At 42.0% G+C, this 15655-nt stretch overlaps 1 protein-coding gene across 2 annotated transcripts in view; it reads left to right on the top strand.

The window, feature by feature from the left end:
* LOC117962033 (pyruvate carboxylase, mitochondrial-like) overlaps window positions 1–15655 on the top strand; it is a 252631-nt gene that overhangs the window by 109163 nt on the left and 127813 nt on the right. For both annotated transcript variants that reach the window (XM_034901074.1, XM_034901075.1), the window contains exon 12: window positions 11895–12077. In XM_034901074.1, coding sequence (XP_034756965.1) covers window positions 11895–12077 — 183 coding nt within the window. The remainder of the gene's footprint in view (window positions 1–11894; window positions 12078–15655) is intronic.

Genomic DNA, 15655 nt, shown 5'->3' with positions numbered 1-15655 from the left:
TGTAATGAAGTAAATGACGCAGATTTTATTATTTTATCTATTGCTTCAGAGTGATGGATTACTTTTAATCATGATGGATGAATTGGAGAAAACTTTTCTTTTTTTCAATCAAAGTGGAAACTTATTTTTGAATATCCTCTAACCAGCTGGCTCACATCCCCTCATCCACACTCCTCATCTTAAAAAGGGCTAGTGTTCTTGTTCTTCTTGTTTGGCTGAGGAGCAACTCTTTCTCTTTTCTGTCACTGTAAATTATCTTCTTCTACCTATATTATTAGCTTTAACAGTTAGTGCAGCCAGAGGGAGTGCTGCCATCTAATTGGATTTCATTACTGGGTTTGTTTGCACCTCAGTTTCATTCAGCGGGAGTCACTAAGTGAATCCTACTCATAGTTAGCATACTGGCATTTACGCGCAGTAGTCTTTGATAACTTGTCAAATTACATTACAAGGTAATAATACCAGAGCCCTGACAGTTTGAACATCCATCCAGTGATATTCAGAAGATGAACGTGAAATGTTAAAAATGCTGTTGTACATCAGTGCTCCTCTTGAACTCTAATGGCAGCACCACTGGCAACTACAAGCCCAAATTTGACCCAAATGGACAACTGAGTTTCTGAATGCCACGAAAACAAATGTTGAACAAATAATGAAGTGGGGTCAAGGTTTACGTCTAGATTCAGGCGATTTATATATAATATATATTAAGCAAAAGGGCAAATATGCGGAAAATTAGGTAGGCAGGAAGTGGAGGCTGGCAGATACGTGGAGTGATAATAAAGATGGTGCAAAGAAGGCGGGGAAGCGGGACTAGGAGGAAAGGAGCAGTGGAGGTGTAGTGACCTACTTAGCAAGAAACGGATGCCATGTTTCCTATGCAAGGTACAGAGAGAGGAGGAGGAGGAGGAGGAAAAGATGCATGTGGAGTGATGGCAACGAGTAGAGGGGAGAAGGATGCAGAGAGCTATAGGGAGACAAATCGGACATGTTATGTCATGTTTCAGACCCTCCATGATTTCTAAGTGGTAGAACTTGCAAAATAGCAGGGTGTTCAAGTACTTATTTTCCTCACTGTGGCTAGATAGGTTTACCAGTACTTACCTGCACTAACGACATGTTTACTGCCACTAGATGTAAAGAAATGATAGCAGCTCAGCAGGAGACTTTCCTAACTCTTGGCAACTCCTCATTTGCCCTCTCACGTCTGGCATGTTCAAAATTCCACGGCTGCTGGCCTTTTCACCTCTTCCTCATCCAAGTCAGTCGCCATAGTTCTAGTACTAGGCTGAGTCTACTCTCCCAAATGTGACGTCATCACTGGATTGAGTTAAAAGACCCGCAAATACCAAAAATGACTATTTGGAGACATTTTAAAAATGATACACTGTACATTTCTGGAGTGCTTTTTGTACCGAATAATCAACAGTGGTGGTTAACCTGCAACATGGCTGCATTTCTATTAATAATTAAAAAATGTTTTTTTGTAACAAATGTAAATATTTGACATCACATTGTATATTGCGTATTTACTGTAGGCATTTTGCTGAATCTTTAATCCCAAGCAGCTTGATCCATGTTTCATTATATGCAAGTCATGGAAGCATCAGGTAGTTCAAAGAGCTGAGAGGAAATGGTGATAAAAATAATGAAAAAAGTTAGTGTAGTTAAAGAGTAGCCCTTCTAGAGTAAGGTAAGGAATAGATGTAGCCTCAAGAAAAGGTTTGGTGTTGTCGTCACAGTGAGGAAGATAGGGAGGGACTTGGCAGCTCTGATGGAAGTTGAAAGATGGTTTGAACTTTTGGGTGAGCCAGAAGGGAGAGAGACGAGATGTGCCAGAGCAGTGGCCAAGGCATCCCATCCGCTGCAGGGAAGGAAGTGCCGGCTGCAGGAAAAAAAGAAAAAACGGTTTAATGTATTGCTCTAGCAGTGGAAAGTAAGGCACGCTGCTAGAAAGTGCAAATAACTTCCTGACTCAGGGAGAAATGTTTGATCACGCAAAGGACATCAAGGACTAAATAACTCACATTTGAATAACATGCTACGCTACCCAATGAATGAAAGAGGTGTCAAACATGTCTTTTGCTTTCACATAATAGAGTTTTAGAGGATAATTTTTACAAAGGCAGAGTCTATGGCCATGCTACTGCTTCTGTGAAACTGTAATACTAATTTACCTAAACATTCTCAAAATGGCAATGCTAACATAATGGACCATCTTAGTTAAGGGCAAATTCTGCAGGTAAAGAACAAACTATTGTTTAATGATGGTGCTGGATAAAACTCAGGGGAGATCACCACAAAAAGTTATTACAACTTATCATGTGGGGAACGTGAATGTCTGTGGCCAGTCCATCAAATGGTTGGCAAGTTATTCACTCAAAACCCCCAATGTTAGCCTCCCAGAAGTGCCAGAAGAAAAATAAAGGCATTACCAATCAGTAGGAGTCTTCCTCTGGGAACCATGACGATCTGAACCGAGTGTCATAGCAATCCATAGCATTCCCTGAGATGTTTCGGTCCAGTGGACCAACCGATTTCATAGCAATCCGACTGATATCGCCATCCATAAAGCCATGGGAGACCGTTGTGCCTGTTAGGTCGACATCCAACCAGTTTAGCTTAGCTTAAAAGCTAGTTTGAAAAATGTGTCATCGTGTAACAGCTGTATTAAATATGTAGGTATACATTTTGTTGTCTTGCATATGTCATGCTCACATGATGTATTGGATTCGTATAGATGTGAAAAACAGAATGGAGGAGCAAATATGAAGGTTTTATGTAGATATCACAGAGCTTTCAAGGTATTTCATGCTCTATGAGGACACTCAACAAGCTTAAGTTAAGCAGTTTCCCCAAGACTGTAATCAGGCTCTATGTAGACTGTTGACATATATGGAACATGAGTGTATGTTCATATTGCCTGGATGGCTGGAGTGCCTCTATCCATCCATCCATATCTAGACATTTTGTTCATTCAAAGTATATGGATCTAATTTTGAATCAACCTGTATGGGGCAGGGCTGGAGGATCATCCAAATTTGTACACCTTGTTTATTGTGTGTGTGTGTTTGTGTGTGTCCGTGTGTGTCCACCCATCTCACCTCCAAAGCCCCAAACAGCTTGTAGTGCAGTATCAGACATCTGGTTGCCAGAATCTAATGGTTGCACGTACTGCATGAGAGTTACGAGTGTGTGTGTGTGTGGGGGTGTGTGTCTGTGGGTGTGGGTGGGTGGGCAGCAGGCATCTGTGCATAAAGTATTTCATCCAGAGTGCATGGTGGTGTTCTGTTTATGGGTTTGCATGTGTTAGACAAACATGAACATTTGAGGCTAACCTTTTTTAGCAGCTGTGCACTTACAGCTGTTTTTTAGTTTTTTTATTTTGTAAAGAGGCGGAGAAAGGGGAGAAGAGTGGAGTAGATATATAAGTAAGAAATAAGAAGGGAATGTGTAATGAGAGTATGTGATGGGAGGAGAAAATGGGGAAAGAAAATGGAGAATGAAGGAAAAAAGAGGATTCAAGTGAAGGAGATGGCAGGTGAAATGGATGGTGATGAGATGGGAAGAACTGAGAGGAGATGTGAGAAAAGAACAGGAGTGGAGGGGAAATGAAAGGAGACGGAGGGGAAGAGTGGAATGAGAAGATGGGCAAAGGAGAATATGAACAGAGACGAAAATTAGAGGGTGTTCAGAGAAGGAGTCCCAATGAACGATAATTGATAGAAATAGAAATTCGCTTAGAGAGTGAGAAAATGAAAAGGAGGAAAAATGGGGAGCAGCAGAGATCCTGTATTCCTCATTAGGGTCATTATACCTCGTCTGGAGCACACACACACACACACACACACATGCACACACCAATTTAGTCAAGTATCAAAAAAAGAGCTTTTTTATTAAAGGCAACATGGGGGTGGGGGGGCTGCGTGAGAGTGTCAAGGCAGTTGGTACTTGGTCATAAATGTGCTTTTGTTATGAAGGACACACACACACAAACACATTTGGGGCCTTGGCCTGTAATTGCACTGCTGATGGCCCAAGATCATAAAGGACTACAGAGGACAGCAGAGAACTTAGGGAGGCAGACTATCAACAGGAAGCACTGGAGGAGAAAGCGTAGGCATGGCTGAATAAATGACATGCCTATATACGTGTCTTTACACTATGTTCACATTTCTAGCAATCTCTTACTTTAGCTGGTTGATTCTCAACCTTCCCACTGATTGGATGGCTTAACTATGTTGTGGGAAATCCAAACCAATGATATTGCATATCTAAATCCCGGACATCCACCCAGTGATCTCAGCCTCTCAGGACAATAGTCTATGTGGAGATAAGAGGATTCTACAGGACATGTGTGCATGTACTGATCAGTAACATGCCAGTTCTCTAGCTGTAAAATGAGTTTGACTATTGCCAAATATTTATACACAATCTCTCAGTATCTTTTTTATCCAGGAGTCTAAAACGTAGATATTATCTGCTTCACAGGGACCGGCGACACTGTGGATTGCTCGCTTTCTCTTTCAAGTCAGGAAAAATAAGAACAACATTGCTGGAACAGAAGTCTTAATGTTTTTTGAAGTATGGCATGGAGATATTTTCTCCAAAGCAGATCACTTTCTATAGGTCATGTTAATTCAGAGTAATTACCATGAGAACAGCGTAGATACTGGCTGTATAGCAGTTAAAGGGTTGTTTGTATGAGTGTGATCTGCAGTGTGAATGTACACTCTGTGCATTCCACATTCTGTTTTGCTGAATATCAAGGTTTTCCTTTCAAATACAATACATTTATTAAAATTGAGCTTGTATTGCCCTTGTTGTCAAAGCTTGTGTTCTGCTTATGTGCAGTGTTTCTAGCAGAGCGTAAAAAGCAGAGATGAGACTTAGTTCTTCTTAGACATCTGCCTGTCAGTCCTCTCAGTGGCTGGCTCCTACTTCCTGTACTCCTGCATACAAACATTTGCCCTTGTTCTCCTCACACAATTACACATTTCCTTGACCCACGGATTGTTTGTACTTCCCACGGAGGCTATAGGATTTCATTTTGCCAGACAAGAAGTTGCAATTTGTTATTAAGGCCAGCTAATATTGAATGTTAATATGACTACTTGGATCACCAGTCCTATTGATGTGTTGTAAATCCCAGCTAAGTTGAAATAGAAGATCAATTTCCTGAATGAAATTGTGGTGAACACACTGGCTCAGGGGGCTCGCAGCAGTATACCCAGACCAGATTTTAATTTGCCACGTTGCGGTTACGTGACACCGACATGCAGCATCCTAGTCAGCTGGGACAGCAAGACATCCAGTTTTAAAGGACATAAGTAATTAAATTCTGGAGATGGACAGATTTCTTTCCAGGGGCTGTCCAAAAAAACTGTCACCAAATTCCTTGGGAGTCAACCCACTTACACGTTTAGCCCTGGAAGAAAAAGTAGGAAAAGGCTTCTGAGACAGTATTGACCAAGTTGTGAAGTTTGCAACGGTTTCTGTGTCAAATGTTATTAAAATGTTATTGGGATGTTATTAGTTTGTCGTTGGGTCCCTGCTACATTGGTGTGCTTTTTAATCCCCAACAGTTATAGTCTAGACCGGGGGTTTTCAACATTGTTTAGGCCAAGGACCCCCTTAGCTGAAAGAGAGACGGAGCAGGGCCCCTCTACTCTATCATATAAACTGGGCTGGATGAATGGATGAAGCTGTAGGGATGGATATTAATATAGTATTTCTCCATCATGTGGAGGGCACAGTGAATCCTTAAGCTCACATGCACCTGTAGATGGCTACCATAGTAGCTACCTTACCTAGTGAGTTGTAAGCCATCATTAATCTGGGTAGATAATAGGTAATAGGTAGATTTATCTTTGCTAATATGTTGAATCATGTTAATGTTCTGTATATTTTTACACATTTAAAAAATAAAATGTAATTTAAAAAATAGTCTGACGACCCCACTGTAGTAACGCTGAGAACCTCCTAAGAAAAGGCCTAACCATTGGGTGGTTGATATCGGGTATTTTAAAAAGCCATAAAAACATCTAAACAATTGTTGAAATAAACCTCAAAAGCAACACAATTATTGGGGGGGGGGGGAAGGGTGACATATGTCGGAAAAAACATCAGAAAACAACTCAAAATGTCGAACGTTTTAAAAATTGGCGGTAAAAATGTTGGAAAAAGCAACAAAAAAATGAGATCTCTCTCATAGACCAACACTGTGAGTGTGACCTGTCATTTTTGGCCTCATCCAGATATTACTGGTATTGCATAGTAATACGATATGTAAAGGAACCAAAGATAAAGAACAAGCATAGTTTTCACAATTGCCAGGGAACAAATGTTATTCTCTCTGTCCTCGCTCCTGTCTCCCCCCGTCTCGCTTCTCATGCCTCACCTCTCACCTCTCACCCTCTCTCCCGCCCCGCCTCATCCACACAGCTCAACTTCAAACATTAACATGGCACTATGTTCTCTTCTGTCCTCATCGCTGTGTTATTCCGTCTCTTTCCCTCTAATACTCTCTCTTTACCTCTCCGTGCCTCTGCCTCTCTGTCTGCTCCTCTGCCTCTCTAATTGGTACGCTATCAGTTGGAGCTCACATATCGCTGTCACTTCCTGTCTTTGTGCTTCATACAGGCAGTGCATGTTGTCTCGCTGTTTTCTCTCCATACATAAGCTTCAAGTGTGTGTCGGCTTTCTCTTTCCACTCCATACATAAGGAAAAGCTGACAACGAAAAAGGGGGAAGGGGGAGATAATGACGCTTGGTGGAGGAATCTGTAAAGTAGGCATCGAGAGAAAAGTAGATAAGAGAACTTAACCGAATATGAAGTGGCGCGGAGAGTGTTTGTGGAGATTTTCAGTGTTATTACAAAAGCAAACTGACTGTCAAATCTGGTCTTGGGTCCACTTAAGGAGCCGGAGGATTTGGGCCAATAACAGGTTACAGCTCCTAATTCAGAAAGTTCAGAAAGTAACAAGGCGTTGAGTTTGGCGAGGCAGGGAGTCATTTATCATCTAAACATTCGCTGATTGGTCCAGGACAAATCTAACCGGGGCAGAATCGATTTTCAATTGGATGTTTCTAGACATAATCTCGCTGGAACCACTGAGCTTGAGGGGCAGATTCTTGCTCTGTGAGATAATTGAGAACGAGCGCTGTATCTTACCACAGAATATGAAATGTGATATGAATGCGGAGACATTCTGTCTTAAGAGTCCAAAATGAAGCAAAATAATGTAGGTCAACCAGAGAATGTCAGAATGTATAACGCGGACCAAGATCTGTTTTTCCAGTGGATGCGTTAGAACAACAAAGCAATGCATTCACCTTAAAGCAGCACTAATCACTATTTATGTAGTAGCCATAGATCAGTATGTATAATGAGAGAGGGGTTGCCCATAGGGATGAACCCTCAGAGAATTAGATACAGGGAATTGTTTCTCTGATGGCTAAAGCGAGCGGTTTCTCTTGTTCATGTAGAATTCCCAATGTTGAGCGGAGACTTCTCTCCGCGATAAATGGCCAGGCCCTGACAAAGCCAGTCGGACGTTTTTGAAAATACATTGTGTGTGTGTGTGTGTGTGTGTGTGTGTGTGTGTGTGTGTGTGTGTGTGTGTGTGTGTGTGTGTGTGTGTGTGTGTGTGTGTGTGTGTGTGTGTGTGTGTGTGTGTGTGTGTGTGTGTGTGTGTGTGTGTGTGTGTGTGTGTGTGTGTGTGTGTGTGTGTGTGTGTGTGTGTGTGTGTGTGTGTAAAAATGGGCAGGGAGTATTTTCAGTGCAGCCATGGCAGCCCAACACTGCTACACCCCTGACCACTGAGAGATCTACTTTATGCGCTGACAAATGGAAGGAAGCTGTGGGGAGATGCGACAGCGAGATGGTTACGGATAAATAGGAAGACCGACTTACAGAAGACTTGAACAAAATGTAGAGGAAAAGGTGTGAGCCACAGTAAAAAGTCACCAATGGAACCTTGTTGCCTTATGAAAAATAATGAATACCTATTATAATTCATTTTCACAAGTGAGCTGGTAATGAAGTTGTAATGAAATCCTGAGATGAGATTGAAAAACAGGAATCCACAGGCAAACAGCGGGGGGTGGGGGTGGGGGGGAAAGTGACACTGGATTATTATAGACAAAGGGCAAGACAGCAGCAACTTGTGAGTGTACATCTAAAGGGACTAAATCAGTGTCAGCGGGGAGACCATTTCCGTGCCTTTGGATTTAAATTATTAGTATCTATGGCTTTTCAGAGAGCGTGAGAGAAGAACGTGGGGATCCGGTGTTAGACAGCGCCCCGGGCTGAAAGAAGCCGACACCTTGACTTCAATTATTAACATGGTACTTGGCTTTTCATTCAATTCAGCGTGTACAGGATCTCTCTCTCCCCTCCATCTGGCTACAAGATCTTAAGTGGCATTGCTCGGGTTTGAGTCCTTGTTGAGCCTTGATAAAACCCTCTTCTCGGCTCTGTGTGGTTGTGGCACCATTCATATCCTATATCTATATCTATATGCCCCGAAAATAAACGTACTTAAAATTCACAAAAGCACGGCATCAAAGCACATTATCCCTCATTGGCACATAGTAGACAACCCCCATTATGGAAATGCTTTCAAACATACTTAATTTGCAAAAAGTGAGCAAAAAATGTTTTTGTTTATTAGATTTAATTGTTGGAAATTCTCTCATATGGTTCATCAAGCTGGAGTTCAACTAGAAACTCGAAGGCCCTGCAGGACAAACTGAAAGCCCTCTGGAATGAGTTTTTACTGCCATTCTTGTGTTTTAGTTTTCCATGCAAAGCAGGCTCCATCTGAGTGCTTTGTGGAGGCCTGTTCAATCACCCTGCATTAAAAACAGTATATTTGTGCAGTAAAGTGTAACCGCAACGCATCTGTCTTGCTGCAGATTTGATTAGTCTCCTGACATGAGCAGGACAGGATTGTTTACAGCCCGGGATTTCATATAGAATATTGTTCCATATTTAGGGGGCACAATGTTTCCTGTCTGGGCGTTATGCACGTTTAGCTAGGTCTGCCTGCCTCATTGCTGTCCAATGCATTTTAAAGAATGTATATTCATGCAAATGCATTCACTACATTGTTTCTTGGTCTGGATCCAGTTAACTGAGACTCTGCAATCTTTCCTCCGTGTTGTAGAAGGTTGTGGCTGTATTTAGAGATGCTCCTGTCTGGCCTTTTATGCCCAGTACTTGACTTAGCTTAGCTTGACATTCAACTGACAAAGTGCAATATTATCCAATCAAATGCTGGGGCTGTAGCCCCATAACCCCCCCACCCCACATAGAATTTGATTACATACAGCAACGTGTAAAGAAACCCCTGGCAGCCGCGGAGAGCCACTCAGTCCCTTAAACATAGCAGTGAACGCTGACAGTTGCATCGGTCGTGTGTGTATGCTGGGCCTGAAGTGTGAATGGAGACACAGAAAAACATGAAAAAATAACTATGGTTTGTTCACAGTTAGAAACCCTTTACTGAACAGAGGAAAAGTAAACAATGTAGATTTTCCCAGGGGCGTTTGCACTGATGGGGGTTGGCAACTGCCTCAACACTACTATGGAGACGTATTGTTTGTAACTTTTTTCACTGTTTGTTATTTCTAAATGTATGAAACAAAAAAGACTACTATGGAGACAAAATGCGCCAGAGTTGTTGAAATACGGCTAAAGAGCTATGTCGGATTGTTGTTTTAGTTCACCAAACCCTTTGTGCACTATTACTATTGCTAATAGTGGGGGACAGTTCCATCTATTAGACATCGGGGTTGCATTCAAGAATGCCAGAGAAGTTTATTTTGAACAATTGTCCCACTTAAAATGTAGTCAGTATTTATAGAAAATGATTCTGTCGTAGAAAAACAATACTGAGCAATTCAAGCTTGCTACATAATAAGCCACAACGCCACGGCAACAGCAATCTGTTTTTAAATTGAAATGCTGTTCTTCAAATATACCATATCTAGACTTTGAATTTAAAAGTAATATATTTTATGCAGAGTTATTCATGTGCACATCAGAGAGTGCTTGTGTGGAACATTGAGATCCATTTCAGACACTTGAAGTGCTAAAGGCCAGCCTCAAGCCTTTAAAATCAAAGGGGAGTGCCGGCTTTATGAAAATGCCGACCTGGAAATGGGGGCTTTGAGCCTTGGAACAGCATAGCGGCCCGGTGGAGGCAGCGTGCGTGGGCCGGAACACCGGGACGGCGCCACAGCTGCATGTAGCCAATCACTTTCAACTCTGCATCCAACTTTCTGAACTTTTATCTTAAAGAAGTTCAAGACTCCTCTGTGAAGGATATTTTTATGAATAAGACATATTTTAATTATTTAATCCAAATTAGAAAATATGGTAATCTTCACCCATGGCAGTAACTTAGCATTCAGCCTGATGCTAAGGTGATATGTATATTGTAACAAAAATCTGGTGTGGGTGTGTGTGGGTGTGTGTGTTCGTTCCCTGATTCTTGTGTTGATGTATGTTATATAATGGGATATGTTACATATCATGGATTGTTTATTCCCTTTGGCTGCTATACTGTGAGCCATTTGTCATCATACAACGATATTGTAGCACATTTGCCAAAAAGCTTTATGGAGGGAATTACACAGTATTTTAATAATTTTGAGTCACTGGACTAAAATTAGAAGTTGTAAAGAGCAAAAAGATAATAAAACAATTTTGTTGGTCATAAATGTTGGCAGCTCTGCTTATCTAGATTGTCTGAAAATATTATTAGCACATCATCCGTGTGGCACAACATTGTTATAATTCTAATTTCTGCTCATCTTTCTCCTTCAGCCATTGAGCGGCTCCATATGTTGTGGTGTTGGACATCTCCTCTCCTCCCTCTCTGCTCTCTTGCCAACTGGTTTGGAACATTCCCGCCTTCCTCACGCACCTCATGCTTGATTTCTCCCCTCATCTCCTTATTTTCTTTCTTCCCTTATGTTTTATGTCTGCCATCACTTTCCAAGTGCAAGTTAATTTACGCTTCAAACTGAGATGCTTTGCATTCCTTTGTCGTCCATGTTACAATCCAATAAAAAGCCATTAACAAATTCTGTGAATAGTGTTTAGATATTATAACAAGGAGTGGAAAATCCTGCACAACTGCACTGAAATATTAAACTGACAATAGCAACAAATAAAGGAGAAATGATTCTGAATGTGGCACGTTTGGGAAAGATGCAAAGTCAAGAATCTATTTGAGGCACTATTTAAGCTTCCTGGTGTTTCCCCTCTCTCTCTGACAGTTTAATATAGTGGGTGATACAGAGATTGAGAACCATGTAACGAAGGTCCAGGGCTGGAGTCCAACCACGACAGTGGGTTGCAATTACTTGTAGCGTTATTTTGTTCCAAGTAGTGAGTGTGAGTAGTACTGATTACTGAGGATCATGGAGGAAGTGCACTTGCACATACTACACACAAATATTAGTACTTCCTCCAAGTTGAAAAATGTAAAACCCAAAGATTACTGGGCCATGTAGGGTGAGACTAAATGGCCCGAACAAAAACACTAAATCTTAAATTGACAAATTATGTACTAGTGTATTTTCTTTCCAACTACATCTGAATCCACTTTTATGAAATCCACAGGAATACTGTATACGTTCTTGATATATTGTTTTAACTCTGTCTCCAAATGATGTTCACTCGGTGTGAATGAGAAATGATTCATTGGAATCTGCCGACTTCTTCAGAAGATTTTGAATCTCTACTTGTTTTTTTCCTTTCACATGTGAACTCTATCTTATCTTTGCAACACACCAAATCAACAATAACCCAGTTTAAGACATTTTTTTGTAATGGTGGATGAAGTCCTTCACTCTCTGCTCCTCTGTTGCGTTCCTGCCAGGTCTTCCGAAGCGGCGAAGGCATGGGCATCCGCCTAGACAGCGCCTCGGCCTTCCAGGGGGCGATCATTTCTCCCCACTACGACTCCCTGTTGGTAAAGGTCATCGCCAGTGGAAAGGACCTGCAGACGGCAGCTTCCAAGATGAGCCGAGCCCTGGCCGAGTTCCGAGTCCGAGGGGTCAAGGTAGGACATTCAGACACTGTGTGCTCTGACAAAGCTGATGCTTGGCATGCAGCTTTTTCCCTGCTTTTATATGCATTTAATGTTTTCAATGTTTCCTGTGCGGTGGGAAAAGGATGACCTTGCTGATGGGGGGTGGGGGGCCCACTCTGTAGATAATGTCAAAATGCTGTTGTCAAGCTGGGAAATTGGCAATTGTCATAGGCCCAGACTGTTTGACATAAGGAGAAGTACTTTAACAGCAGAGATGTAAATTCGATAGTTTCTCTCTATTGGTGTGCTGGGGATGGATTCATAAGAGCTCATCTTAAACTATTGGAGCCAGTCTAGCGTGGTGTGGTGCAGCGGAGAGCGCGACAGCTTTCAAAGGTCTCCACAAACTGAATCAGCTGCAGTGTTACTGTGAAGGGGTGCTCCAGCCTTCTTGGACACGTCCAACATCTCTATACGAGTTGATTATGAGCTCAGTATATTCTTCATTTCTTGGCTTTCAGACTGAAAACATAATGTATCATTGTGTTAACACTTGTTCACAGACTCAGCAGCAGCTGTTAATAGACTGAGAAGGTAGTTATTAAAATAAACTGCATGGGTTATTCATGTACCAGTCGTTGGAGCCAGTTAGGACACGTCTCCAACATCCTTTGAATTGGGCTTATTTTCAATGTTTTTTAAATGTGTACTATACTGTACTATATATAGATTGTTATTTTCTGCTCTGAAACACTTTTTGCCCAATGTCAATAGTCTGAGATGTAATTTCAGTTTGACTGGGGCCCCCTACGTCATTCAGTGACTCGGTCCCTCAGTGCTATCTGCCCTAGAAGCTAATTCCTTTTATTTGGCTGATATCTATCATACATATATCAGCATACACAGGCTAAATTGACTCTTGAGAGGCAAGTGTGTTCCATGTCTCTGCAAAGTGTGCACTCTCATTCGTGTCAACAGTGACAAATGAAAACGTGTAGAACAAGAATTGTGGTCCACTTTTTCTTGTCCATGTGTTTGTGGTTGGTGGCTTTGGACAGCAGCAGTGTTGACACAATGCAATACCTTTTAATTCTCATGTTTGCACACAGGGATATAACACTGAAGTCTGATATCCTCATAACTGCACATTCTTTTCCCCTAGTGAAGAAAAGGTGGCCTGATCAATCTGTTTTTCAGGTCATTCTTTGGTTTTGTGGCTCCTATAGTCACCCTAGTGCCTCGGCACCTTAAGAATAGTATAACCTTTAAATTCCAGTGAACACAGAATGCGCCAACCAAAGTTTGAGTTTCTTGGTTGACACTTGACAACATGCTGTTCTCCTCTGTTGTGTGGAATTATGTTTGGCATTTCAGAAAGCTCTGTTTATCTCCTGCTCCTGCATGCACGTGCGTGCGTGTCAGTCAGCATTTCTCTGTATGTGCACACATTTGTGAGTGTGTTTCCGCAAAGGATGAGCCATGTGTGTTAAGCAGTCAAATGTCACGCATCCAGCAGCAAAAAGAGAGCGAGGGAGAGTAGTGGGGGAGAGTGATGGATAGGAAAGCGACAGGACATGTGGCAGGAGGGTAAATATAGATGGATAGAGGAGCAGGGGGGAAAACAGCAGAAGGGCAACAAAGATAGAAAGAGTGTAAAAAAAAAACGACAAGCAAGGTAGTCCATACCATAGAGGCCAGTTCATCTCTGGCGGTTGTTTGTGTCTGCAACATTGCAGTCACATTGCTGGACAAATTCAGAAGACTTGTTGAGGATTGAAGAGAGACAACATGACAGAAATCAGAAAAGAAGAATATGCTGGCAGGTTCTACTGTATCTAGACACCTTCCCCCATGGCTCTACCAGGCTCAATATTCAGGCGTTTGGTGGAAACATCAACAACCTGAAATATTTTGATATGTGGCTTTGTAACTTTGTGTATGTGAGACTCTTCAGAATTAGTTTTTTTAAGAAGTGTTTTTACCAACTTGCAGGCCTTGCCTCTGGCGTTGTGCTTTCATTGCTGTTTATCTCTTAACCTAATCTGCTAGATTGAGAGTTTGATATGACTTGAGGTAGTTGGACGTGTGTGTGTGTGTGTGTGTGTGTGTGTGTGTGTGTGTGTGTGTGTGTGTGTGTGTGTGTGTGTGTGTGTGTGTGTGTGTGTGTGTGTGTGTGTGTGAGAGATGATTCCTGTCTAGGACATATACATAGCAGACCTACTGGAGGGGCATTGAGTCATTGGCGGGGGGGCACTGCCATTTTGAGAAATATTTTAACTCCGTGGCAACATAGTCCAACGTAGCACAAATGTTGATCAAAAACAAAATACGTTTGTTTTTATTATTATTATTTCCTTAGCAAATTAAATTTTTTGTGTTAATTTCCGTATCCAGCTTTACTTACTCCACTTAATTGGAAACGCACCACGCACAGGACTGAGACTAAGAGAGGGAGAGATTCCAGCTGGCCGGTTATTGTGTATCTCCTTTTTAATTTAAGAAACTTTTAAAATGAAGTCCAGCAGTGCGTAGCTGTTTACGTACTGAGTGATAATTGATCCATAAACACCTTGTAAAATCCAACTCAAATCTTTAATAATAAGTTCTTAATATTGAATCCGCGCCGTCTCCCCTTGTCACATTGTCCACTACGGAGCCCAGGAGGAGGGGACGGCCCCCTGCATGTATAGCATCAAACCCCCTAACATTAGATACAGGACATTATTATTGGTCCCAACTGTAATACTGGGGGACACGTTCATCTCCAACTTGTATCTTAATAAGTCGTAAACATAAATGCTATGGTAACCCCCCCCCCCCCCCCCCCCCCCCCCCCCCCCCCGCGCTGCATGCACTGTTCAGCAACAGACCACATTTACATAGAAGTGAACGTGCAGCCATTCACCAGCGTCTGACAGGTTTTTTGCTTTTTTCCCACCAGTCATGAGGATATTTTTTGCCATGCCATGGTCTGTGGGAGGAGGGGCATCAATGACCGCTAGGGGGGGCACTGCCCTTGAATGCCCCACCATAGCGCCAACACTGAGTTATTTTAATTTAGCAAAATGTTGTCATTGTTCTGTTACACTGCTTTTAACTAAATAGATACAGATCTATATTTAATCTCCCTGATCACCTCTGTGTACATACAGCTGGAATGCAGCGTTAAAACAACAGTATGTGTGCTGTATTTCCTTGTAGAAAGGGCTATAGTTCATGTGACTGCATTGTGCAGTTATCAGTGGAGCTGGCCATTAATTATGAGGAAATAATGATACAAATAAATCACCTTTCATATCTTTTCAATACGACAGAGCGGATTCAGCTTTCCTTTATATTGTGGCAGTGTAGATAGGGTAGTATTGACACAGCTATATTTGGGATATCAGGACACCAGTAATCCATCCTCAGCACTTCTGCTTCGTTTGCGTGTGTGTGTGTGTGTGTGTTTGTGCGTGCGTGCGTGTGTGTGCGTGTGTGTGTGTTTGTGTGTGTGTGTCAGGGCGGACCACACACTCCATTAGCCTATACTGTCTGACTCTTTTATCACACATTCTCTTTTTGTTTCTGTAACAACCTGCCAAGAAAACCCACTCCCCCCCCCCCCC

This window comes from Etheostoma cragini, chromosome 19 (assembly GCF_013103735.1).
Source record: "Etheostoma cragini isolate CJK2018 chromosome 19, CSU_Ecrag_1.0, whole genome shotgun sequence".
Taxonomy (NCBI): domain Eukaryota; kingdom Metazoa; phylum Chordata; class Actinopteri; order Perciformes; family Percidae; genus Etheostoma; species Etheostoma cragini.
This window is presented reverse-complemented; position numbering and strand designations above follow the sequence as displayed.